General features: G+C 36.9%; 4 protein-coding genes and 1 long non-coding RNA gene across 7 annotated transcripts; 2 read left to right on the forward strand and 3 right to left on the reverse strand.

Annotated features, from left to right (window-relative positions):
- The first annotated feature begins 307 nt into the window (after positions 1-307).
- Sap30 (SIN3-associated polypeptide 30) lies at positions 308-2,176 on the forward strand. The gene is made up of 4 exons (XM_076789832.1): positions 308-579; positions 745-1,069; positions 1,565-1,792; positions 1,889-2,176. The coding sequence occupies exons 2-4, from the start codon at positions 899-901 to the stop codon at positions 2,015-2,017; spliced, it is 528 nt and encodes a 175-aa protein (XP_076645947.1). The 5' UTR covers positions 308-579; positions 745-898; the 3' UTR covers positions 2,018-2,176.
- On the reverse strand, positions 2,177-4,831 carry Rrp45 (exosome complex component Rrp45). The gene is made up of 9 exons (XM_076789828.1): positions 4,339-4,831; positions 4,008-4,102; positions 3,643-3,865; positions 3,352-3,569; positions 3,059-3,286; positions 2,827-2,960; positions 2,660-2,742; positions 2,476-2,596; positions 2,177-2,378 (listed from the first exon to the last, which is right to left on the reverse strand). The coding sequence occupies exons 1-9, from the start codon at positions 4,402-4,404 to the stop codon at positions 2,314-2,316; spliced, it is 1,233 nt and encodes a 410-aa protein (XP_076645943.1). The 5' UTR covers positions 4,405-4,831; the 3' UTR covers positions 2,177-2,313.
- A 561-nt stretch (positions 4,832-5,392) lies between these two features.
- On the forward strand, positions 5,393-8,384 carry LOC143355206 (high mobility group protein B1). Of its 3 annotated transcripts, none has more exons than XM_076789829.1 (7): positions 5,393-5,768; positions 5,876-5,995; positions 6,728-6,885; positions 7,027-7,145; positions 7,225-7,367; positions 7,432-7,606; positions 7,707-8,384. In XM_076789829.1, exons 2-7 carry the CDS (start codon positions 5,946-5,948, stop codon positions 7,767-7,769), a joined length of 708 nt encoding a protein of 235 aa, XP_076645944.1. In that variant the 5' UTR covers positions 5,393-5,768; positions 5,876-5,945; the 3' UTR covers positions 7,770-8,384. The 3 variants fall into 3 exon arrangements, with proteins under 3 accessions (XP_076645944.1, XP_076645945.1, XP_076645946.1); XM_076789830.1 differs by having other exon boundaries at positions 5,879-5,995; XM_076789831.1 differs by lacking the exon at positions 5,876-5,995 and having other exon boundaries at positions 5,396-5,768.
- Positions 8,257-11,250, reverse strand: LOC143355204 (tRNA (carboxymethyluridine(34)-5-O)-methyltransferase ALKBH8). The gene is made up of 7 exons (XM_076789827.1): positions 10,642-11,250; positions 10,317-10,548; positions 10,100-10,219; positions 9,822-10,025; positions 9,365-9,750; positions 9,130-9,285; positions 8,257-9,040 (listed from the first exon to the last, which is right to left on the reverse strand). Exons 1-7 carry the CDS (start codon positions 10,741-10,743, stop codon positions 8,495-8,497), a joined length of 1,746 nt encoding a protein of 581 aa, XP_076645942.1. The 5' UTR covers positions 10,744-11,250; the 3' UTR covers positions 8,257-8,494.
- Positions 11,251-14,604: 3,354 nt separating this feature from the next.
- On the reverse strand, positions 14,605-15,722 carry LOC143355042 (uncharacterized). Its single transcript, XR_013082438.1, has 3 exons — positions 15,527-15,722; positions 14,804-14,941; positions 14,605-14,622 (listed from the first exon to the last, which is right to left on the reverse strand). It is a non-coding gene; the product is annotated as an uncharacterized LOC143355042 (long non-coding RNA).
- Positions 15,723-26,613: the final 10,891 nt, after the last annotated feature.

Genomic DNA, 26,613 nt, shown 5'->3' on the forward strand with positions numbered 1-26,613 from the left:
CCATTATAATTTTCACGTTAGAGTTTACATATATAAATTTTATAGAAAAAGAAAATGATTAAAATATGTTACAAGGAATGTAATAGGTTTTTTGCATGAACATAAAAATGTATAGTACATATTTTGTATTAACTACAAATTGTACAAAATATAGGTATAAAACTATTTTATCGTCTGTCGATGATAATATCTAAAGTTGGTAGTACTGAATTTGACAGAATGGGAATGCCTCAAAGTTGAACCATCTTGCATGCATATGTACATATATGTAAGTACATATATCAAATATATATATATATCTATATATATATACATATGCACCTTTACGCAGTATCGTGTGAATCAATGTAGTTGTGTAAATAACAAAACGCGGTGTAGCTGGCAAAGAATTATAGTAAAGAACATTGAAGAAGTTTATTAATTCGAAAACCCGTTGCAAAGGGAATAACAAGGTTAAACGTCTGTATTGTGACAAGATTCGCGAAACACTTGTTATAGTGAACATATAAAAATAACTCACATGTTAAATCGTTTGAGGGAAAGAAAGTGAAACGTTATAGGACATCGCTCAACTTTGAGGTGCCCGTAATACGCAAACTCTACTATTTAAATGATCGATTTATAAGCTTGAATCTTTTGATTAAATAACAGACTAGACACCGGTTATCGAAGTTCACATTATATCGTGTATAAAGAAGTGTAAATCTCGTTAATGAATGGTGTTTAACAAATGAATTTCGACAGGAAATTATGAGTGTGAAAAGCAGATATCGCCGAGTGTATTTTACTCTGGGACACGCCGTTTTTTGACGCAAACATATACGTCGTGACATTTCGAGGTTGTTAAAGTTCTACATACTCTTCATACCGATTTAGTTGATGTTAAGAATAAAAAAAAATGAATGGATTCAGTACCGGTGAAGAAGATTCCAGAGGAGCTGCTGATCAAATTTGTTGCCTTGTAGATGAGGGTGAACGATGCACTCGGCCAGCTGGCAACGCTTCTTACAGCAAACGTATTCAAAAAACTGTAACACAGCGGCGATTGAAACTTAATCTCGATCAAGTGGTAAGATTAACAATTACGAATAGTTCTAGTAAGATTATTGTAGTAAATTGTTTTTCAGATTTGTTTCGTTTAAAATTTTTTTTCTTTCATGTAATTGTGACATCATATGTGAACAATGACAGATCAAATATTATTTATATATATATAAAATGTAATAAAACTTTTACACTTAGAGAGAACAAATTTGAAAAAGTCATTGTGAATGATTGAAGTTCATTAACAGTAAACAACATTATAGATGTATCACCTAATGTTGTTTATTATTGAGTATTACTAATTATGTATTATTTCAAACGAGTGTATTATTATATGTTTTTGCACTAATTATAGAATGAAATATATACACCTACATATGTTCTACACCCAGCATTTCTAAATGCTAATGGTTAGAAACATGAATAATCACATTTTAAAATAAAATTCTTTACTAACGAAATTTGATTTTGTCCTATTAGATAAACATTTGATATCGTTGTAAACCTGATTTGTCAATAGGCACGACATATATACATTTGTGATTATCATAAACAAGTAATCCAATGTGCAAGATCAAAACAACAGCAACAGCGAAGACGTAAAGATTCTGAAGAAGATTCTGGAGAAACTGATAATGACCTTCCAGAGGTTGACCTTTTCCAATTACAAGTCGGCACATTAAGGCGGTACAAGAGGCACTATAAAGTTTCTACACGGCCAGGTTTAAATAAAGCTCAATTAGCTGATGTAGGTGTAATGATGCATACTTTAAATAAAAGGAGTGAGTTATGAAGATATTATAGTAAATATTTTATCAATAAATCATGTATTTTTTTATTTCAGACACTTATGAAGCATTTTAAGACCATCCCTGTAGTTGAAAGAGAAGCATTAAGCTTTTTCATGTACACAGTAAAAACCAATGCAAATAAATTGGATCAGAAGAACGGTTTGAGTAACGATACCACATAGCCTAGGCTACATTTTACGAATATGAGTTTTGTTATTGTAATGATATTTTACTAGTGAGATCAAAAGTATAGGTATGGATTTTTACTTGTTAATAGGCATAGGTATTTTATAAGATCTATGTATAAAACATGCTAAAACAATATATTATGTATAACAACACGTTTTGAACTTTCATTTATTTGATTTATATTTCACGATACTCAAGAGAAATAATATCTATATCGACTTAGCAAAAAAAGTGATGGAATACTTTTTTTTATAATCGTATAGAGTTTATTAGTTCTATGAATTTACATTTACTGCATTATGTCTTTTGAGTCTAACATTTCAGTAGCTTCTTCTTCACTATCTTCATTTATTTCTAAAACAATAATAATTGACGTTATTAATATTTCATAAATTGCAAATATGAAAAAAATCAACATTTTTTATAAAAAATGCAATTTTTAAAAGCATACCTATATCATCTAACACTTTCTTTCCTTTTTGTACTTCAGCTGTAATTTCTACGTCACTGGCTTCCTCTGAGGATTCTGACATATTCCATGCACTGGGTCCACCTTCACCAACTGGTATACCCTGTAGAATTGATTTCATTCAGTAAATTAGTAGTAATTCAATGATAATTCTATGAATACTTACAGTATCTATTATTAATTCAGCTGAACCTTCTCCAGGATTCAAAATTTTGCATTTACTCTCTTCAGTTTCTTCTGAATACGCTTCTATAAAAATTAGACTGTATTCAATTTATATTCATTTTCACAGAACAAAAAGGAAGTATTGGTAAGTGGTTATAAAAATATTACCTTCAGACTCTAATTTTTCTAATTCACCCCATTTACGCAATTTAATACTAATAGATTCACTGTTGATTGTAGTCAATTTCTTTAGCGTTATACACTCTTTAAATCGATTTGTATTACGATCGTCTTTTTTATACCTACAAACATAATAAGGTATGTATGTATGTATACTAGAAATTAGGGCATGATAAAGTAATAAAAAAGGAAGTATTTTAATATATATTTAAAGTTGAACCTTGCTTCCACATCGTGAGTTACTGCTTCCCTAATCTGTTGTACTAATTTAGTTGCATAATTTGCTGCGTAATGCGAAACTGCTGATATTACATCTTGCACAGTCATAGTTTTCGTCAAATAATTAAAATGTAAACTACAAACTTCCCTGTAAGAGTTTATGCCAAGTGTGAGTTGAGCAACTCCAACTCTTTCTTCCAAATATGTGGGATCCATAATTGTGTTTCCACTAAAAATAAAATTTCATTAAAATACATTTAGCTTAACGGAATTAGATCAATTAAAAGTACTGACCTTTCAAATGTTATAAAAGATACACAAACTGGATAATGATACAATGTTAAAGGAAGAGGATCTTTTTCAGAAAACGAATGAATTATAATATCTTCGCCAGTTGATGTTACATCTGGCCTATGAAAATGTAAAAGTGCTGCTAATGTAGCAATGGAAGCACAGTCAATTAAATTTCCATCATGATTAATAATATTTATGTCAACCCTTAAATTCCATACCTGCATCATATTAATTATTTAAACTATATGTGGCACTCTGTTGATAATTGATAGTATTTAAAAAACTATTAACCTTTTTGTCAGCTATAATACATAATGATTCCAAATCGATACATTTTGAGTCTTTAAAACATTTGTCAAGTTGTCTACTAATTAATATTGAAGCTTCAGATTGTCTACCACCATCAAAATGTGATGCTGCTAGTGGATTAAGTTCAACATTGATATGCAACATTCCTTCATTCGGTCGTGATGTTTTAGGTTGCTGTATATCACATGATACCTGTGCTACCACTCTGCAATAATATTTTACAGTATCATACAATATGTCATTTTGTTGTTATTGATAGTTATTTATATATACAGCAACATTAATGTCTACCCTTATATGTGAAATTGTAACAGCCTAAAATAAGAAAATAATTGTGTCTATTGTACCTAGTTTGACCAAGTAAAACCACACAGTTTCCCCAATTGGACCCAAAATAAATTTTAACTGGCCTTGCTTCCAATAAATTTCTGCCATCTAATCGCTGAAAGTATTTTAATACATTAGATAAATGTGCTAATTTTATTTGTTAGTCTTGCATAATTAGAGTTAAATTTAATCTTTTGAAAATAAATTAGTCACATAATCCCAAAAGACAAAAAAATCTTATAAAAATTTATAATAATTTCATACATGGGATATATAAAATTTTACTTGAATAATATTTTTAAACTGTGTACTGTGTAAGGCTCCATAAAACAATTAAATAAAACATTGTACCGTTGTTTGTTCCACTGCCTTATTTATGAAATTTTTCTCACAATTTGTTAATATTGTTTCCTTCATGATTTTGTATATTATTGACACATTAAACACGTGGACAGACAAAATACCTATGTATGTATGTAACAATGCTCAGATGCACATAACCTTTGACACAAATGTCAATACGTTATTTCAGTTGCATTGTACAGATTTCTAGTATTTTTTATTCAATTTATAATCACTAGTAATATAAATAAATAAATTTTTTCTTTATTGTTATAGTGTAACAAATAATTGTAATCAAATATTATTTTTAAAAAATATTTAATATCGATACGTCAATATATTGATCGAGATAAATTGCAACAGTATCGACTTTTGAAAGATTCATTAAAATGTGTAAAATTTCCCCGTAAGAAATAATACATATGTATTATTATTAAATATTCAAAATATATTAGTAAAAGAAGTAAACAAACTACAGTTTTGTACTTAATAACAGTTTTTTAAATAAAATTATATTTAATTAACCAGAATATAATACCCATTCACATGCATCTATTTTATTTATTGTATACATATAGACTGTAGATTATACATTAGAAAAGATATGATACAGACAATCAAATTAAATATAAACAATCTTATATATTTCACAGAGTATTTTATTTAGTTTGAAAAATAAAGTGATAGTTAAAAGAACAACAGATCAGTTTTTGTCCTACAGTTTAGAAGTTGGAAGTTAGTGAACTAACTTTTGCCTTTGCAAAAATGTTCTCCGCGCCTTCATCAAGGAGTTATTAACGAAAAACACGATCCAATCAGAGCGCAGCTATAGCGGACGGATTCCAGTTCGGCCAACGTCAACGCCACGCTCCGCTGTAGCTGCGCTCTGATTGGTCCGTGGTTAGCGTTAATATTTCCTTAACGAAGCCGTGAAGAACATTTTCACAAATGCAAGAGTGACTTCAAATGACCTCAGGAATCGTCTCTTTCAAGGAAGTGCAACATTTTTGGAACACCCTGTATAACGTAGGAGTCATGTTTATCCGCGCGCGCGCGCGCATTATACATGTATATGCACACCACAAAGTGGCCATGCCCGGTCATATCTGCTTCAATCAGCTTGGTTTATACGATCTGTTTTTTAACATCGAGTCCTGTTGTCAATAATTCGCTTTCTATGGTTCAATAACTGGCAAGTATTTTACCATTAAATATTTGCTACTCCAATAAATCTGATTTTAAGTGCTTGGTAAAAAGTTGCGTTTAAACACTGTACGTGTTCCGTGTATAATGCTGATCACGGTACGCGTGATACGTACGGATAGATGTGTATAGATAGGACCGATCTGTGGAATGGATGCTTAATAAGTTACGTTCCGCGTTACTTATAGTCGCTTTTTCCGTACTCCTTTTGCAACGCTGTCATTCAATTGTTGCTGGTAAGTTGAAACACTGTTTACGAACCAGATTAAATCTTAGTTTTATTTATTTCCTCTTAACTCTTTCGGGGCGAGCATCAAGAAGCATTTATATTGTGTTGTTGTAGCAGCGATTGCCTTTGTACGTCATCTGTAGGCAAATATCTGTTACATTTGTCTCTTGCTTCCATTACTTCCATGTTGCTATTATATTCGAAAGTTTTAATATCTTGGTTCATTTTATTATTGTAAGTACCGTTTTTCTTATTATCAAATTCTTCTTACATATTTTGTTTCATTTTTTCGACGAAAGTACGCGATGTGACTATAGACAGTTTTTTTATAGTTTGTATCGTAACGAAGGAATCTGTTCTCCTACGATGTCGTTTTTTGTTTAGATTTCGTGAAAGCATTATTAATAAATATACGAATAAAGTCTAATATTGTTATTTCCAGTATGTAACCTATTTCAGAGACATGGTACAATTATACAATCGGGATTTATGTATTTAATGTCAAAATATTCGATAATTAAACAAACCATAATATTCGGAAAAAGGTTGTTTTAAATATTATTGCTCAGAAATATCTTTTCTGTGGATTATATGGTATTTAAAATTTTTTTTATAAAGAATCATGAACAAATATGTTACATTTGTTTATGTTCTACAAAATAATGGTATTTATTAAGGTTATCAGAATGGGTATTAAATGCTTTCTGTAAATTATATTTCAAAAAATTACAATTTAGTATTCAATAGTTCTTGTATGAACTTTGCACCAAATTGCATTGAAAATACGAATGAAACTTGAAATTTTAATACCAATAACTTCTTTGTTTTTAAAACATGAAATCCATAAAAAGTATTTATATTTATAACAGTATATGATGATTTGTCAGAGTATAGCAGTAATCACTTTTTAAGCATTTAAAGCAACTAGTATGTATATTTTACACAGATCATTATACTTTTATAAAGATCATCAAGTTGTTGGGCACAGACTGGTAGCAAAAAATCTTTTATAAACATGGAATCATCTGACAGGAAGAATGTTTACCTTACAAAAACAGGTGATAATTCTTTGAATTCTGGAATGCGAGACACAATGATCGTTGGTCAAACAAATATGACTCCAGGTAAAATTTTATTTCATTCTGAAATAATTTTTAATAACTTTCAAATATATTTAATAACAAAACGACATATATAATACAGTTGAATGCAGAAATATTATATCCATTGACAAATATACATGTAATCAATTGTTTAACTCTTAGAATGTGGTGAACAAGTAATGAAACCTGGAAATGTATCCAGTGTTTCAAACAATCAAACGAAATGGTCAAATATGCAAAGTAAAAATTTTATCATTAATGCTGTACCAGTGAAGAATGAAGTAAGTTTGATTGAAATAATCTAAAAAAGGATTTATATGATAGATGTATACACATAAATAAATAAAAATTATTTATTAGATTGTACATCTTGAAGATGGGGCACATTGCAATAAAAAAATGCATTATTATGATAGACATTATGTAAGCCATGAAGAACCAGAGAAACCAACACGTAGAGGAACAAAAAGATACAGAGATAAAGATGCGCCTAAAAGAGCACTGTACGTTTATTTGTATACTTTACGATTACTATGCTTGATGGTGTGTTTATAAGTCTTTTTTCAGGTCTGCATTTTTCTATTTTTGCCAAGAATTACGTGGTAAAATGAGGGAATTACATCCAGAGATGGGAGTAGGTGATATTGCCAAAGAATTGGGTAAACTATGGATGAGCACAGATCTTCAAACTAAATCAAAATATATGGCAATAGCAGAAGAGGATAGAGCCAGATATGAAAGAGTAAGCTGATTTTCTTAAACGATTTAGACATTTAAGATAGTTGAAATAATAAAAAAATTAATATTTATTACACTTAAATTATTCATATTCTTTTTATTAGGAAATAATTGCGTACAACAAAAGAGTAAAAAACTATGATCCCGAAGAAGTTGGCCCTGTGTAAGTCTTGAATACATAAATGAAACAGCATAGGACAGTATACTTTGTCCTAAATCAAGCATTCGCCAATTAAAAATATATAACAATTTTACTAATAGTTTAGTATTGTCAATCGTTGTATATATTATGTACACTATTGACATTAACATCTAAAAAAAGTTACACTTATTATAAAACTCGGTTGCAATTTTTGGAAATAGCGTTCGATATCAATTGTCGTTCTCCATTAATTTCATAATTGGACACTATTTTTATGTGAATAAGGTGTGCTAATATATTTACAAGCGATACCTAATACAAATAATTAATATTAATATCAATAGTAATGATAATGAAAACTATGATGCCGATGATAATAATATTATTATTAATACTGATGATAATGATAATCTATATTGCTATTAAATATGTTATACAACTGAAGCACAATAGCAAGTAAAAGTCAAGCAGAGTGAGCTTTGTACAGTGCACTTGTCTTGTCTACTTACACATTATTCATGTTTATAATGACAAAACTAGATAATCAGGGACTATTTATATCTAAAACCCTGTATAGTACACATATTCCATGTATTTTGTTCTTTTTCCAATAAAGGTAAAATCATTTAAAGCATTATAATTCTTATATGTGTCTTATTTTTAATGTATGTTTATAGTTATTATATTTAAGAAGGTATTAAAACGCACATCATTTATTATATAAAAATAGTTTATTGAAGTCAAATTGTTTCACTTTTTTTTTTGTAAAATGACACACCAATTTCCTTCATCGTAATATACTTGTTCTATGTTAACCATGGGTACTTGGGAACACAACTGTGGTAGTTCTCCTTCTTCAAATACATGATAATACCTCAGAAAGTTTCCTCCTCCTTTTCTTTTCCAAGGAACAAGCATATCTGTAGACATAAATTTTGTACGATTTTCATGAACTGGTAGTGTTACACCATATTCTGTTAATTTTTGTTCACATGATGTTGTATTGTCCTTTCTACTTGTGTTATATTTTAAATATGCAGTTTGTGCAGAATCCTTTTCTTGTTCTTTCGCCCATACATAAATTAAACATTTTCCATTAGGTCTAAGAAGTCGTGCTAATTCTGAAATTGCTTGTTTTCTTCTTTCATGAGTTGAAAGGTGATGAATTACTGCTATGCTTATTGCTGCATCCATACTATTATCTCTGTATGGTAAATACAAACAGTCGGATAAGAAAACTTCAAATTTCTTTTTGTAACATATTTTCATTAGATTTTGGCTTCGATCGCATCCAACCTGAAGTAGTTAATTTCTTGAATAGATTGAAAGATTTAATCATATCGTACATAGAAAAATGAATAAATAAAAACACAGAGAAAGTATACCTTAAATATATGTTGTTGTTCATAGAGATACTTGCCATTTCCACAACCTACATCTAAAAGAATATCACCTGGATTTAAAGATTGAAGAAACTTTAGAACATTTGGCCACTGTTTATGTCTTGTTTCGTTAAAATGACTTGAAATATTTTCATAAACCTATAATATATAAGTTCATTACAACTACAGTAATATATTTTATAACAAAATATTGCAATATATAATTTATAACACATACACTATGTACATAAGAGTATTCTAGTCCTTTTGCTATTTTATCATCAATAAGAATGGTGGAAGATTTTGCTTTAGTGTCACAGCATTCTGGGAAAATACAAAGGCAATCACCTCTTCTCACTTTTCGAAATGTAAATGACACTCTTGTGCTTCGTGATTGTGTTGTCGTTCCATCTGTAGATTTCACTACATCATTATGTCTAGGACAAATTCCATGAGACCATGCATAGCGAGCTTCTCCTGACATAATTAGCAATGAACGAGAAGGTAAAAGAATATCGACTTTTTTATCTCCTCGCTTGAAGTCCATTATACATGCTGAACCCAATGACAATGACAATATAGAATCTTCAAAGACGCTATGTGTATCAACGTGTGGAGGAATTCCTTAAATTATAGAAGATTACAAAGATTTAAGAAATAAAGCAACATTAAAAAGAAGATTTCATGTAATATACCTTGTCCAGGTAAATAATGATTTATTGTTAACTGATCATATTCATATGGTACGTTGTGATATTGCTTAAATAATGTTTGTAAAAATTGGTATTCTTCTGGAATGGGTATAATTGGTTTATCAGGATCTACTTTGTTTGAATTATATTGGAATTCATAGCCAAAGTGTTTAACTCTTCTATGTTTTAAATCAGATGAAACAGATTCTAAAAAGTAAAAAAGAAATATATATATATAATGTACATACTATGTACCAATAGCTATAAAACATTTATGATACCTTCATTGGTCCAATTAATTGAATCCAATAAACATTTTTCTTCTTCTTCAGTTATAATATTTTCTATTAATCTAAGTCCTGAAGGAAGGTCGCAAATTAATTGATCATCTAGATCAGGAACTGAAACATAATTTTGACATTTATATGGTCTTTTTGATTTTCATAAAGTGAGAAAAAGTAATATGTACTTAGTTAAATTTATGAATGAATAAAGTACCTGATTCTGTAAATGTTGCATACAATGGTGTATCGGAACCATTAATTTTTACATGACCATGGATTTTTTTGTATGCATCTTCAGCATCTTCCACTGAAGAAAATTTAATGAAACAATAGGATTTATTTGGTGGCATTATTATATCATACTTTGAAACAATTGGGTCTGTAATATTTTGCAATGCTTCTCGTTTAAACCCAGTTACCAAACCAGCATTGCAAATCATCAAATACTATAATAGAATATAAGATAAACAAGTAGATTTTAGTACATATTTCATCATTCATGAATTCTACTGATTCTATTTTTTTAAATAGATAATAACCTTTGTTGGATTAGTACAGCATTTAATATTCATATCTCTAAGAAGTCTATGGTAGGCTCGTTGTTGTTTACGGTGACTTTTTTTAATGAGTTTTTCATCCATCCTTTCTAATATATAAAATTATACTTCATTGCTGTATATATATTTTTTAATAATATCACCACAGATTAGGAATGTTCTGTGGTTATGATATTCCATAAGCTTGATACGTGATATAGGATTAGATAGGTATCTCAGTCAATTTTAATAACCCATGATCGTATATCCAGTGATACGATCCTAAACTAGAAAATGGGAGCGGCAATAATTTGTGCCACGTAAGAAGGAACCTATTTCGCGCATGTCGTTGTGGGTTAGCCTTGTTGTAAAGTCTCAGCTCCCCCACTCGATCATCCACTACGTCATGAATATTCATATACCGGGAGACAAGTAATTTATAATTTGTCTTCTCTTAACCCCTGAAACCATATCTCTCTGAACGCTACGAACACATGGTATTATCAACAACTAGCGTTTAGACGCAGAAGAGATGCGCGGTCGTAGGAGCGCGAGTAGGGGATTAGCCAATGAACGACTCCCGTTGATGTCATATGCGCAGTAAAGTCTTGAATTCGTGGCATCAAGTATACACTTATGTATACGGACTTGCTAGCGTAGAATCTTTATGCTTCCCCTCTAACATAAACTTCTCCTTTTGCGATTCTCTGCGCGAGAAGAGGAACGTCACGCACTTAGACCATAGAACATATATACTTATAGACCTGGCTTCAGATAACATGCCCTGTCCCAAGATTATATCATCTACCAGATCACGGTTGTGGGCAAAGTGTTATAGTATGTTGAGAAGTCGCAGTACCACGAAGCTACAGTGTTAGAGGGGATAGTCGTCACCGTATCTAATTCTGTATAAATATTTTATTACTAGCTCATTTTTATTTTACTCTTATTATTTTAAATAGTGCTAACTCATTTTGTCAAGTATAATTTGGAAAAAGTGAAATTTTAATGTATATGTTGATAATATGAAATCTGTATTTATTTCCTCACAACTTATTTTATTTAAGAAAAGAATGCTTCGTCTCATACACTATTGAAATCAGCACTCGTAGCAAGAATGAAGTATACAGAATATTGAGTTCGTGCTAATACCACAGACGAGTGCTATACCTCGTCTGTGCTAATACGCCAAAATCTGCGAACTATCGGTAACATTGGGCGCGACATTGAAACGATAAGTACGGGGGCTCCAGGGGGCTTTTAGAGCTCCGCAAGCCCTGGACAAAAAAGCACATAAGATGCAATGTCTACTCTGATTTTAAGTCTCTGATGGAATGCATGAAGAATATATTTGATGTACTTTATACATTTTGGAATTTGATACCGGAGGTTCTTCGACTAGTACGCTGAATTACATGTTGGGCCTATTATGCTGAACAGAGAGGAAATGAGAGCACAGACAAGGTATCTCACTCGATGTATTTTTCTATAACACGTTCGTGGGGCTTCAGAGCGTCGTTACCATTTTCGTGTCGCGCTCGTCATTACAAACAATAAAAAATAAAAAAAAAGGTAAGACGTAGGTAGAAAGCCGTACAGAGGCGGTTCCAAAATAACTTCCAAATGATTCCTTAAGAATTCAACTGACGTTAGCTTGCGTGTACGTGAATCTAAAGAGGAAATTTATTGGAGAAAGTTTTGTGAAATGCACGGTGCCTGCAGACTGCTTTTTTTTCGTTCGTTTTCGTTCACCGCTGATACGCGACGCCGAATATTTATAACCGGCAATCAATCAAACCGTATCGAACGTTCCGCTGCTCGCAATCCTTCTCCGCTGCTCGGCAAGGTGATTGTCCAACACGTGAAAGGCACATTTTATCAGTTTACTCTTGTCGCTTTCGCTTTTCTTCCTTTTTAAGCGATTCATTTTCTTTCTTCAACGAATCCCGCAGCGACGCGCATAAGTGGAGATACGTAATGCGTTCTCTTTGAATTTAATGATAGCACGTCGAGGTGAGCGCTCGCTTGATCACCGGTCGCACTTACACGCTTGTGCATCACATAAATTACCGAGGACATCCGTGCCATTTACAAAGCTGAGCCTTGATGAGTCGAATCGCCTGATTACCATATGTTTACCGTGTGACGAGTTCTATTGCAACGGGCCCGCAATAATGTGGGATAAATTATAGGCCTGTAATTCATTCTGTCTCCGTTAGGAAAAGGAAACGCTTATGAAGTTTTCATCCAGCCGTTGGCTGTTAGTCGCACGCCTTCTGACTTATTTTAATGAACCGATGTGTTAATTTCCACGCACTCGCGCCGACGCTAAGCTATTATGCATAGTATATTCCGCGATATCATCGAAATGCGTTCACGATGCCGGCTGGTCTGCCGTTGTAGTCACACGAACGTTCAGGTAATTGACGGTGTCAGCGGACGTCGTTTTCGGTGAACATAATACATACACGGTGCGCTGCTAGCATGTTGCAGAAGCATTTGTGTGGTGCTCGAATCCCAGCCAAAATGGATATTAAACTTATAACATTCTTTTGGAACAGAATCTCGGCAAACAATTGGATGCTGTTATTAATTATATTGAAGTTCCGAAAATCGGTCACATCGGATCGAGCTCAAATTTTGCACATAGCCTCATTTTGCATTAGAAACATGTTTCCCAAAAGGATTATTGGCGACTCGAAAAAAAATTTTTATCATAATCATTTCCTACCTTACCGACGACATTCTCTGTTGCCCTCGTTCTTCTTCATCTTTTCTGATTTTCCTTATCCTATTGGTTACCAGTTTTGTTTTTAATAAGTAGACCGTCGTTTCCACAACGACGCTGCGTATATCCTCGACGATTCTGTGTATATACTAATATTCGTAGCAATATAAAAGATCATAAAAGCTCTTATAGTGTATGTCTCAGTACCGTTACCGATATTTATATTATATGAATTCAGTACAAATAAAGAAAGGAACACTTGGACGCTGCAGACGCTACGGTACGAAAGTGGAGCTATAAAAAATATAGCAAACAATTTAACTAACCGGTTTTGTCTATTAACTGTACATCCATGCGCGTGAGAGCACGGCTTACGTGTGCAGTTTCATTCACCCGCAAGCACCCATACAATTATAGCCTGTACCCGAGGTAAAATATGTGCCGGATAAAGAGTGATATCGTAAACTATTACATCTTATTACAACGTGGCGGCTTTAACGATATCACGTAACGCTATTCGTTGTATCGTAAAATCAAATAGCGCATAACGAAACGTTGCATCTCCATAAGGGCTGCGAACGAAAGGCAAGAACTACTAGCCGAGGCCCGATGCGTTATTACAAACAATATTCGTGCACGCAATCGCGCGTCCATGATAGTATGAAACGTTAGAAGCTGTAAATTTCCCGCCAGTTGTTTACTATATTTATGGGGAAGCAGTGGAAAGCAGTTTCTGTCATTTATTAGCGCGAACATATCTCCGACTGTTCGACTCGTTCGTTTCGATTGGAAACGTCGAACACGCCGGCTCGATATAAATTATGATCGCTATCTCTCTCCTAGTCACCATCCATACTACTCAGACGCCCGCTCGAAATCCTGCTAATCCCGAGAGCGGCTATCGATAACCTGGTTATATTTCGCGTGTCAGCTCGTAGTTTCCTTTCAGATCTCATTCATCGGTCATTGCGAAACAATAGTCGTAGATAAGTCATACTGAAAATCAGTTGAATTCGCAGGCCGCACGTATTATACAATAGGATAAAATGTCGTGACCCGTAGTCAGCTAGCATCCTCACCCTACATCGAGAACCCTTGGTAGCCGTTCTTAGCAGACGCTGAACAGCTCTGGTTTGGAGTCCATTTCTTGACCGTAAGGTTGAAATTAAATAAATATATATTTTAAGGTACACTGACCAGTGAATTCTCGTTACGAGTCGGTTGCGCTGTTCTGGTGACTGACTCTTAGACGAAATCTGAGGTTGTCGCCGAGTGTCGTATTTGAAATACACAGGGCACGCTGGAGACCTAAGAGTCATATCCGTCTACAAGTCATAAAAGCTTATGACTACTAAGCGATAGTGACAAGAAGACTGAGAAAATGTCTTTCTCCGATACAATGTTGCACGTAGCTCCAGACGGCTCTCGAACTCTCACCGCGGTGGTGTGGGTAGTTCCACTGACTCCAAATTGTAAAGTGGGCACTGACTCGTAATGAGAATACACTGTATCGAGCAACCAATAGCACACGCGCTCTTCCCAGGCAACGTCGCGCCATGTCAACCTGCTTCCTCTCTGTGGGAAAATATAACGAAATTTATTTACATAGATTTTTCAAAGCCAGTTGAATCTAGTTGATCTAAATTGGACGTCTGAGTGTTAAGCAGACGCTATTGAAAATGCATGAAGCTCGTTACTTCAGTCATAAAACCAAATTTTATTTCTAAATTTTAAATTCCATTTCTGCAGAGGATAGTGTAAGCCACGAGGCGAATTAACCTGAAAACCGACCGGAAAAGTCCGATCTAATTTAAATACAAAGAATATTGAAAAAAAGAAGATTATTGATATGTTTATGTAATGAATACAGAACGGGCATTCATCTATTTCTGCGAACTGTTAATTCTGTGAAATCGATTCTACGTTATGTAACACGTTCGGAACGGATTTAGGGCAGCACCGTTTATTAGCTCTTCCTTATCTATTGCTGTTCATTCATTTAGATTGGAAATGCTGAATACGCGGGTCGAGTATAAATTACGATTGCTATCTACAGCCTTGTCACTATACATACTACTCGGAGACCCACTCAAGGCTCAGCTACTCCAGTAGCAAACTTTATCACGTGAGAATTTGTTACACGCCGGCAGATTTGCATACCAGTCCTCCATCCTTCTAATTTCAGCGGTAATACTTCATAATTTATTGTTTTCCTATTGACTCCCAATCATCGCTTCTTCTTCTGATTACATGTTCTCATTAGCATCATGCTGTAGACACATAACGTTCGACCAATTCATTTTTATTAGTGCGACGAAAAAACAATGATATTGCAACACTACAAAATATTTTACATTTCTGCTAGAGAATTAGATTTTTTAAAGATGTATAAATAAGGGATAAGGAACCCAAATACTGCGGGGGTGTCAATTACTGTGACTATATTAATTATCCTTATTTTTAAAGAAGTATATTAAAAAAGACATATATTTAGTATAGGCACAGTAATAGTATAGGCCCTTACCCTACGTCTGGAAGGGCATTTTTCGTAAATTAATTTCGGTGTGTGCATTAGCGGAACGACCATCGTGCCGGGGTCTTTGTGTTGACTTTTGACGCCATCTTTTTTCTGGCCGTAATTAATGTGAAACATTAATAACAATAATGTTCGGTAACGACAGGAACTATCCGGCAGATTTAATTTTTTGCATCGCATCGTGCCGTCTTCCCGGCATCGACGACCTGAATAATTTATAAAGTCCGCGCACGGGCATCCACGACACGCTTCGGAAGTTGAAACGATGCCGCTTCGAGCCTGAAGGGCTACGGCCTTTATAATTAGGCAACGAAACGAATTGTGGCTGACGTCCATATCGACTACCTAACTCAAACCTGACTAACGAGCTTTCGTTTCCTTTCTACGGGCGTAGACGCGCGCGCGCGCGCTGCTCACCGTCCGCCGCTAATAAATCTTTTACCTGTATCTTCGTCATTATCAGCATACGCTTAACTTGAACGGGATCATGCGGTTGTTGCATTTCTCTGTCCCATTCTTAACTAACGAGAATTTCTTTCGAACGGTTTTACCCATATAAGCCCACATTGGATCATTTGTTGGCAAACAAAATCGCAGTTCGTCGAATTCGAATATTATTTTAAGAAACATTCATTCGCGGAAAGATACAAAAATATTTATTCGAAACTCTATCTTTGATTATGCAGTGAACACAACTAATTCCGACTCGCCGTGTATGAGTTACTGTCAATAAAACTAATGACATGACAAGCTTCACTTTTCCTTTTCGCTAATTATTATACGTTCGCCGGCTTCATAAATACTTAACGTGAGAAATCTTTTATGTGTCACGCATGTGCATTCATTACTGCGTCAGAAAACTTAATGTGTTGTTTCAAACACAAACGGCTGTTACACAGACCAGACCCGTTTTATCGGTGTACGTACTGTTGTAACAAGATATACTGTGTTTTATTGCTTTCAATTTATAATAAATTATACTATGTTCCGTTCTTCGCATTTTCGCGTTTACGTAATTTCGCTGTACTAATCCCGACATTTTATTACATTTCATAACAAGCGCTACCTTTTATCTACGTTTTACGTAATGCAAACATTTTACTTTCTAGCTTCATTGTCGATTTAGCCCCGCAATAAAAATTCTCGAGACAGACGAATTCATTAGTACTCGGCTGAAGACGTTTCATAATTCTTTTTCTGCATTTCTGACTAACGCGAATACACGTGAAACCCAAAATTGTGAGCACATTAAATGGACTGGGGACATTCATAATTCATGGAATGTTATAACATTATTTTCACTTTAAAGAAGGAATACATTTTCGTCTAAGTTCTGTTTTCGGTGATTGACAAAATTTTTTATTGACAAAGTAAAAACTGTGGACAATAGGCTCGGCAATTTCTGATACGGTTATTCATCGCACCTTGCTCGGTGGGGGATAAGAAAGCCGTGTGATTATTGTTTGCAAAAGATATATAAAGCGGCGGCGAGCGGCAATGCGGGAGAGTTGTTACTGACAGCAAACATGGCCGCCTCCGCGGGGGCCTCGGGCTAGCTTAACAACTTCTCTCTTACCGGCGATGCAGCACCTTTTTGTGAATCGCTCGAGCATTATTAATCGCTTGATGTGGATTTCAAACTTATTACGCCGGCTGACATGACAGACACGGCCTGGGGCTCCTTATCTCTCTGTTCTTCACCCACGAGCACATCGCGAACCCGCCTCCCCCTGCTTCCACTATTTCATTTGATGTCCGAGCCAGGTGCTTGTCTAATTGTATGCCTTCTCGTTTGCTTATTCCGCTTCGAAATTCACCGGTTATTTGGCTCCGGTGCTGGTTCAGTCGTATCGTGGCTTTTTCTTTCTTGTCCCTTTTTTTTCGTTTTTCTGAAAATTACTGTTCCCACCGCGGGAAATAACGTCGGCTGTTTCCAGAAGGCCACACGAAGGTGTAAAAGAACACCTGCGAGGCGCGAGTGAAACACGTTTCCGTACCGTGGTCACTATCATGGTAATTAATCGCCATTGATACTCTCGTACGAGTGTTGATTATACCCCGCAACGTGAAATTAATGTTCACACATTGTGTATTTACATCCTTTTCTGGAAACCCCGTGTACCTGTGCTGACTGAACATCTAGGTCGTTGTTTCCTGATTCGGTCACGTGACTAACATTTTATCAGCGTCGCTGCCGAACAATCCACTGAAAATTGCACGCGCGAGAACAAATAACACGCTTTTTTCGCGCATCAACTGTTCCCTTTTGAATAATTTCGGAATACGTTCCGCGAGACGAGTTTACCGACAACTGTTTTACCGACGGGTTTACCGACAGCTGCTTAGCTCGTTCCGCGGCAGATGGCGTTACGTGTAAAATGATACGCCCGATTTATTAACTTTGCACGAGAATGTTTAAATATAAAAGGGAATACTGGACTTCACGATAGAAAGAAACAACAATATGTTTATTTATACATAGAACTATTCAGGGAACTGCATGCCAGCAGGAATTTGTTCAAGAGACTTTCAAAATTTCTTTCAGGCATTTTGATGTTTCAGAAAAATATTTTCCATTTACAAAGTTATAATCAAGCTTGTTTCATTTACTAGGCGTATTAAGCTCAAACATTCTAGAGTAGGGGACTCTAGTACCGTGCCTGTGTTAATTGTATTTATTTCTAAAGCGTAATGAATATTAAAAAAAGAAATGTATGCTGATATAGGCACAGTAGTAATTGATACCCCCACAGTAATTGGGTCCCTTGGCCTAGTTCGGTGAGGACGGCCACGAATTGTTTTCTTCCACACTTTCTCTCGCCTGATCGGAAGAAAAATTAGCAGAGTCGAGCGAAGCGGGGCCCATTTTGTGTGCCGGAGGTTCCGACTCGCCGTGACGCGGCTTTGTGCGCGCCGGGAAATTAGGGGAAAATGATTAGGCCAAATTGAAGCCGCGACAAGATAAAAGTCGTACGGCTAACTGGAACTGCCAGGGTCTGACAGGACAAAACAGGATACACAGGAGTGGAAGAGTAGGGGAACGTCCCAGGAGACGTGTTCGTAGCAAACGCCCACGAACGGTGACAGCCAGCGAAGATTTATGACGCTATAAAATATCATTTGTATTTGATGTCAGAGCGAGGGCTTGATTAATGCACTGCCGGGCGCACAATGAATAACCGACGTGTTGTTATAGTAACATCAATCTGAAAGAAGCGCGGGGTGAGCCGGTACCCTGTTGATAAATTGTGTAGATTGGAGTTGCTGTTGCTGAGATACGATCAGCGTGCCTTCTACGATTCAATCATTAATGCTCTTTCCCTTGATAGAATCGTCGTGCATTTACTAAATTATTCCCGTAGCGTTCGTTGTTATTGTGTTAATCGGACTTATCAAAACCGTATAGTCATCGTTATGTTCCTCGTCGTGCATGCGTTTCTCATTAGTACGTGTACGGCGTTCGTAACGAAGCCAGCAGAAAAATGCTGTAGTCATTTTTTAAACAGAATCTGCTATTTCAGGTACCCAATTACACAGAGAACATCTGAGAATGGTCGAACTCTTTCTTTCCATTGGAACAGTTTTCTTTTAAAGTTGAAAATGTTAATATTTGGACGATAGTGTAACTGAAATACGAAGAAGGGTTTTTGTCCCGATTAGCGTGCCTTTACAAACACTTTGTGCTGATTAGTGTGCTTCTATAATAATTCCCTTAGCAATTTTTATTCTCTTTAAATAAATATTTTTACTCTCCGAAGAAATATTCCCTTCGTCTCGTAGTCGCCGGATGAGGGGAGGGAGCGCGAATTGAGGGGAAAAAGTTTTACCCTCTCTCTGCCAGTACCGGATTAGTCACGTGACATTGTCACGGAGGCGGAACGCGTCACGTGACCGGGCCTTGGCGGAAGCGGGGGTGAATAGCGTTGTAGGAGGGAAAGTTAGAGTGGGGGAGCAAGTCTTGATCTGGCGACTATGACTCCGTATAGACGCGCTATTTGGGGGAGGCAGCGAGATGGTAGAGAACCTCGAATCGAGATCCCTCCTCTGTCCTGTTCCTGTTTCCTGTGACCGATGACTGAAACGAAGCATGATGAGCCTACTGTCAGCCCTGCTCGCGACGCAGCATGGACGGGCACCGTCATTATAACGAGAGATTGACGAATCGCCATTATTGGACGGGAAGGTTGTAACTCCGAATGTATCGATCATGGGAACAGCATGAAAGTGTCGCGAAGTTTACAGCATCGTCGAGACAGGGAGCCGCGTTCAGTTTGCCCCTTATAACACAATCATTAATCACTTACCAACAATGATTTTATTCGCGGCGAGCGATCCCGGTGTAACGTACCGTGACGCACCCCGAACACTGGGGGACCATACATCACCGCGATATGTAATATTGCCCCCCGGCCCCTACAAAGAAAGAGAATAGAGGAGAAGAGAGCAGAAGAGAGCTGTCCTGGTCCGACACAGAGCCATCGACCGATCACCCTATCGCCCGGAGCGATGTCAATCGATCTTCCCGCGCGCGCCACTTTCAAACCGTGAAAACGCTCTTGCCATGGAACGCCAACAAGAAACCACGAACCGTGAAGGAAGATTGATTCCTTGTGCGCATTGTATTGCTGTGATTTATACATTTCCCATCCGCGCCGGTGTTGCCACGTATGTCCCGTGGCGGTAATAACATTTCGAGGAAACAGAAACTAAAATATTGCACAAGAAACACCAGCGGGAACGCCGGGGCAGGGGCGGAGCTGCAGGGGAGATTGGCACTTAGAATGTCCGGTCCGATTCGCAAATTGGCATAATCCAATAAGTTGTCCCAAAAGATTTTCTTCACCGACTCTAAAAGCGCAATCGAGCCTCAACGGAAACCAACTTTCGGTCACACAGCTTTGTTCCGATATAAGGCGACCATGCTTATTTCGAAATAATAAAATTTCTATCCCCACTTCTTCTTTTGAAGTTGCCCGCACAGCGTCAACTTTTTTTACATATCCACCCACTTTTTTTCAATGTTAATCCTCTTATTAGACCTAATATAAATACAGCGTCTACTCGATATATGTCAACGACACGGGTTTTGCTAGCGTGATGTATCATCCAGGACACATACCCGAGCCATGTTATGTTTACACTCCTCTCGAGCTTCGGGGTATACCCCGCGGTGGTGGGGATAACTCCGCGACGTTTATCATCCGGACCTTGGCGACATATATAGAGAAATCACTGTAGCTAATAATCTAAACTGACTGCTAAGAAAATTAAGATGGGACATTTCACAATTCTGGACAAAAACATCTGCCACCCCCAGAGTGTTTTACACGTTCGGAAAGTTTGGAAGCATCGTTGCTGATATACCTGCCGTTCTCCTTATCGCGATAGTACCTCAAACATCTCGATGGTCATGGCAGGGTGTTACGCTGGATTATTAAAGTCTGGATGCAATACAAGTTAGCAGTTTATGAACGACAAACTACAAGTTTTATCGCGCTCCGACAAACGTAGAAATCCGACAGTCTACACTTCTCGAAGGGAATAAACGTTAACGGTTGTTAGAGTATTTACTATTTGCGTTGCGACAGGTTTGAAACATTGATAAGAGCGTACAGACGACGACGACGACGATATCGGTGTCTTGTTTATATGGCGCGAGGACACGATAATGGAATAAACGAAGAGATTTCCTGTGGTCGAAATACGGGGAAAAAGAAAACCCGGTGTCACGCGAGAAGCATAAAGCGTCAGTGATGAGGCGAAAGTAGTTGGACGTCAGGAAAGGGGAGAGTGGGGGGAAGGTTACTTTATTGTATATGGGCTGATTATGCACGTAAATATTTCACTGGGGATGATTCCCGGCGCGGGGTGAACGAGGTTACGTGGAGGGGCCAAGCCAAGAGGGGTACGAGCTGGAAGGGAAAATGGCGGTAGGGAGAGGACGGGGATTTACGCGTGCAAGCCTGAACGCCCTTTATACGTCGTCGACGCCGTAATATATGACACCTATAGATCACAATTACGTGTAATGGCGCTCACTCTTGTATTCATGGCGATATTATTTCTGGTTGCCTTTCACGGTCGTCGTCGGCTCCACCTCCCCTCCCCTCCCGTTTCTCTCTCTCTCTCTCTCCCTCTCTCTTTCCGTCCGGCTCTCTCCATCTTGTTCGTACGAGACTTCGGTCCGTATGCTAAGCAGCCGGTAATTCTAGTTTGATTTACTTCCCCGTCCACCCTAAAACTTTGCGGCGAACGGCCTCACCGTACTTTCAACCCCGCCGGGAAAGTGATTACGCCGAATCGGGCGATAAGTCTTTTACGGTCTTTGTTCTTCGCTGGTCGCACGGTAGCGCACTCGGGACAGGGCACTTTCGAACGTCTATACGTCGATTACATTAACAACGATTATTCTCCTGGCCCCGCCATGTACGAAAGTCCCGTTCCGAATGGGAAATTCAGACGAGCATGCCCGTTTACGTAGCCTCCGAACGAAGCTTCGGAATCATTCGGTTTTTAGGGTACGGAGAATAAGAAGATTATGCGTTTCCGGTTTGATTAATTGGTTCGCAGTGCCATGGCTGGGAACGTTTTTAACTAAAAAGTTAACAAGGCACACGTAGTTGGGTGTGCTGAGCCGTTCCGCGTAACGAGTCTGGAAGCCATTTTGAATCCAGTGCAACGACATTGTATACTCGTCGACAGAAAAAGTAGGCTCGGATTTTCGGAGATGCGATCTTCCGTTTTGAAAATTCATTATACGCCTGCCTGTACTGCGAAATCAACGATATGATTATATAATTTATTAAACCATTTGCAAGTCGTTTTACAGGTTACTGACATGTTTCTGTGAAGAAGATGATTTTTATGCATGAAATTCTGCATTACCTGGGCGGAATAAATAGTCTAGCATACCGGATGTAGTATTACACCGTGCGCTTTACAAATACTCCGTTCGCGTTGCAATTATGTAAAGCTATGCGCCTGCTCCCGGGGCGGAAAATAAATATTTTACAAGACATATCTGACGTGTTGAATCCTAAGAACAGATAATAACACAGTTCTCGGGGCTATCGTTTCATATAGAATATTAGAGGTACCTTATATATCATGTGGAATCATGAAGCAATTAGTTCGAGCAGTCAGCAGAATGGGATGATAGAATCAAACTTCGAGAACCCGATTACTTGTTAACGACACAGCGTTGCACGAGAAATATTACTGAATAGTCACTCGAAATTATCGCTGGGTATAGCTGACATGACTGGAAGTGTGTTAACGCAAAGACACGCCATTAAGGATCGCTATTTATTATGCGCAGAGGATGTTCTCAAGCATTGTAATAGTGTAACATTATTTACAAACGACTGTTACACAAATAAATACTAACTGGTACTCTCCAGTTATCCTTTTACATTTGGTTAGTTATGAATAGACTGTGGATTTTATGCATTTATGACAAAAATTAGTCGGTGTAACTCAACGCAGGAAAAAGGTTAAAACAGCTTAACAATGTCGACGTACCATTTTTAACGTATAAAAATTATTAATGAGCAAAATAAATTTTTACTTGGCTCCTATAGATGTATAAACATTTTATTTCGCATAAAATAAATTGTCTAGCTACTAAGAGTCTGTGTTTCCAAGGTGTCACGTTTCTGCCTGCGTTTAACTGTCGCGTTTGATCCCCATGCTAGGACCGATAGAAAATCGAGCCCCAGTTTTGTGTCGTGACAAGCCCCCAAATCTGTGACAGTTATCGCGAGGCATTATTTTAGTCGGTTGGCAATCGTTGGATGATGTAATACTTAAGGGTTAATTGGAAAAGGGAATATAGGGTGACAAGCGCTGAAAATGAGGTTCTTTTAGAAAAACTATTTTCGTTTCAAATGTTTAGGGCATAGAGAAAGATGGAGACTTCCTTGATTGTTAAAAATTTCAGAGTTGAACACCCATTAATTTATTATCGCGATGAACAGAGGTGGGCAATATTTGGTGAAATAACTATTTCAAGTACTATTTAATATTTTACAGTAAAATATTTTAGTAAAATATTTCTATTTTGACAATCTACACCATGAAATGAAATATTTGTATCTCAAAAGTCTGAATCATAAAATGAAATATTTCCAGTTAACAGTCTGAAACACAAAATATATTGTTTTATTTCAATAATCTGGCATAAAATAAAATGCTTATATTGAATACAAATCATTATTTTCAGCAAGAATATTTAAACTAAAAGGAATAAAATATTTCGAGATGAAATCCAAATATTTTCAATATTCTTCAGATAAAGTACTATTTTGAAATACAAATCAAATCAAATATATGCATACTTTGCATACTTTAAAATAAATAGGATTATTTACTATTGAAAATACCATTTTACCCAGCTGTGGCGATGAACGCACGTAAGTTCTTCTAACTACAGTGGAGCCCCGTACAAGGTGATAAAACAAATTGTTGAAAAAATAGTTTTTGTGGCACAGTAAACGTATAAAGACTTTCCGAAAAAGAAAGTTAATCCTTGTATTTACTGCCTCGAAGAGCGGGCAGCGGAATGAAACTTCTCAGAAAGGATACGTAATCCGAAATAATAATTCGTCGGCAACGATACGTTAATAAACAGAGATTTTCATAAAACCGTCGGCAGGTTGAGGATTATTACATCGTAGTTGCTCCTGTTGGCAGCAACGTTGAGGCAAGCCGGTGTCCAATCAATATTTACATCAGTGCCCGGGGGTAATTACACCTGTCGTAATGACCGGCGACTTAATTGGTATGATAAATGAGACGTAAACGGGGCTTGTAAAAAACACGAACCTATTTAAAATCGCGGGAACAGCGACCGTACACGCGAGAAACACGTTTCTAAGTAATCGCGGAAGACGTCGCGACTCGACGCGACGCGACGCGACGCGACGCGACGCGACGAGGGGGTTCGCTTTGTGAATCACCGGGGCTGCGCGGAGTGTATTAAACGGGCACGGTAATTGAGTGAAGCGCCGTGCGTCGCGGCGCTTCCGCAAACGGGCAACTCGAAACTCCACGTTCAGGACACGGGGGCTGCGTTTCAGGACAGCACCAATGGCGCTACTTGTCGCCGTTGGCGGTGACACGTGTGCGCGTCCGAATAATAACCGCGCACATACACGTTTATACAGCCCCGGAGATAGCTATTGTCTCACTCCCGGGGAGTAATGCCCCATTGTGAATTGGTCACGGTGATGTATCGCCTGTCGTCAGGAAAGCGACGGTTAGTTTATTTCATTTCAAACACCCGTTCGCTCTGCTCTCCACCGACGGGGAACGCTCAATGAAAAGATCAAAATTGAACCGTGGCCCGGCGTTAATTCTCCATTGAAACAGAACACGGGGGCAACCGCTAATCAGCCGCTAGGAAAACTAACTGTCGGCTCGGGCCGGGCCGGGCCTGGCCGGGCCCGACGCAGACATTTCTATACGCGGCGCGGAAAGAAAGCAATGCGTCCGCGACTATGCTGTCGAGACTCGATTAACCGGCTTAATCAGCAAACTGGCGGCTCAGATAAATCGAGATTTACTTGCCGGATAATCGAGGCCCGAGGAGAAAATCAAAAACCTTATTTATGGACACAATAGCCATTCTATTGGCCGGGAAACGCGTTGCTCCTTGCAGTGCCCTGGTAGTTAGCCTTAATGCAACTACTGGTTTCTGTTGGCGATTATGTATTATACGCGCCAGGCGTAGGCTTTATGAAGCTATTTGAAAAACCATCGTTTAGATAATATATTCTTCTGTTCGATTTCGTTTGATCAAATAATTCGCACTCTCAAAAATTCTACTTACCTCGCGCGCTAAAGAACAATTTTAGAAATGTAAATTCAATATTTAGTTACCTCAATAACCGCTTGGCGAGGTGAAATTATTTTTTTTATTTAAACAGTGCAATTGAAATGAAAAATTATCCAAACAACGTATTTGATTTAGATATTGATGTATATTTTTATTGTTTAAAGTATTTGATGTATTTTGTCACTGTATCGTAGGCAACAACTACAAGTGAAAAATTTACGGTTTACGGAGCACTAAAGATTACTATTTAGCACTACTTTATGAAAATAACAAGAACGTGCTACCGACATTTTTAGGAATATTTTAAACATTTATTCGGTCCACTAGGTTTACGGAGTACTAACACTAAACCTACCAAGCATTGACAGTATCTGGTAAATATTGCCTTATAAAAATGGCAACCCTAAAATAAAATTTTTCAATGTAATAAATGCTTGGACAAGGAAATTTATTCCACTATTTTCCATAAATGAATTTTTATAATTTCAATAATTGTAAATTATAAAATCGGTCATATGACTGTGGTAGGTTTAGTGCTAAAAATGACTATTTAGCACTACTTTATGAAAATAACGAGAACGTGCTACCGACATTTTTAGGAACATTTTAAAAATAATACATACCCAAAGAAATAAATTTGCTAAATAATTCCTCATGGATGAATCTTTGCAATATTCATAAATTAAAAATATTGGAATCATTTTTACGTAAATCCAGTGTTAAGGAATCCCGTTATGATTGTTTGAAGGGGTGACGTCGATATCGTAAGGGTTTGCAACCGCCGGCGTGCGTGGAAAAATATCGCCGGTAAAAGTTTGGCCTTAACAGTAAATGCCCATTAATTGTTGCATCGGGAATCGCAATCTGGTAAACGTC

The sequence above is a fragment of the Halictus rubicundus genome, chromosome 6 (genome assembly GCF_050948215.1).
Source record: "Halictus rubicundus isolate RS-2024b chromosome 6, iyHalRubi1_principal, whole genome shotgun sequence".
In the NCBI taxonomy this organism is placed as follows: Eukaryota; Metazoa; Arthropoda; class Insecta; order Hymenoptera; family Halictidae; genus Halictus; species Halictus rubicundus.

What these genes read in the sequence shown, in the direction of transcription:
- Sap30 (XM_076789832.1), top strand. Translation starts at nt 899, where the DNA reads ATGAATGGATTCAGTACCGGTGAAGAAGATTCCAGAGGAGCTGCTGAT. An exon ending in AACTTAATCTCGATCAAGTG is followed by an intron (nt 1,070 to 1,564) that starts GTAAGATTAACA and finishes ATTTGTCAATAG; the next exon opens with GCACGACATATATACATTTG. An exon ending in ATAAAGCTCAATTAGCTGAT is followed by an intron (nt 1,793 to 1,888) that starts GTAGGTGTAATG and finishes TTTTTATTTCAG; the next exon opens with ACACTTATGAAGCATTTTAA.
- Rrp45 (XM_076789828.1), bottom strand. Translation starts at nt 4,404, where the DNA reads ATGAAGGAAACAATATTAACAAATTGTGAGAAAAATTTCATAAATAAG. An exon ending in AGAAAAATTAGAGTCTGAAG is followed by an intron (nt 2,743 to 2,826) that starts GTAATATTTTTA and finishes TAATTTTTATAG; the next exon opens with AAGCGTATTCAGAAGAAACT. An exon ending in CTGAATTAATAATAGATACT is followed by an intron (nt 2,597 to 2,659) that starts GTAAGTATTCAT and finishes TCAATTCTACAG; the next exon opens with GGTATACCAGTTGGTGAAGG.
- LOC143355206 (XM_076789829.1), top strand. Translation starts at nt 5,946, where the DNA reads ATGTTGCTATTATATTCGAAAGTTTTAATATCTTGGTTCATTTTATTA. An exon ending in CTGTACCAGTGAAGAATGAA is followed by an intron (nt 7,146 to 7,224) that starts GTAAGTTTGATT and finishes ATTATTTATTAG; the next exon opens with ATTGTACATCTTGAAGATGG. An exon ending in ATAGAGCCAGATATGAAAGA is followed by an intron (nt 7,607 to 7,706) that starts GTAAGCTGATTT and finishes TCTTTTTATTAG; the next exon opens with GAAATAATTGCGTACAACAA.
- LOC143355204 (XM_076789827.1), bottom strand. Translation starts at nt 10,743, where the DNA reads ATGGATGAAAAACTCATTAAAAAAAGTCACCGTAAACAACAACGAGCC. An exon ending in TCATTATTTACCTGGACAAG is followed by an intron (nt 9,751 to 9,821) that starts GTATATTACATG and finishes CTATAATTTAAG; the next exon opens with GAATTCCTCCACACGTTGAT. An exon ending in AATACTCTTATGTACATAGT is followed by an intron (nt 9,286 to 9,364) that starts GTATGTGTTATA and finishes TATATATTATAG; the next exon opens with GTTTATGAAAATATTTCAAG.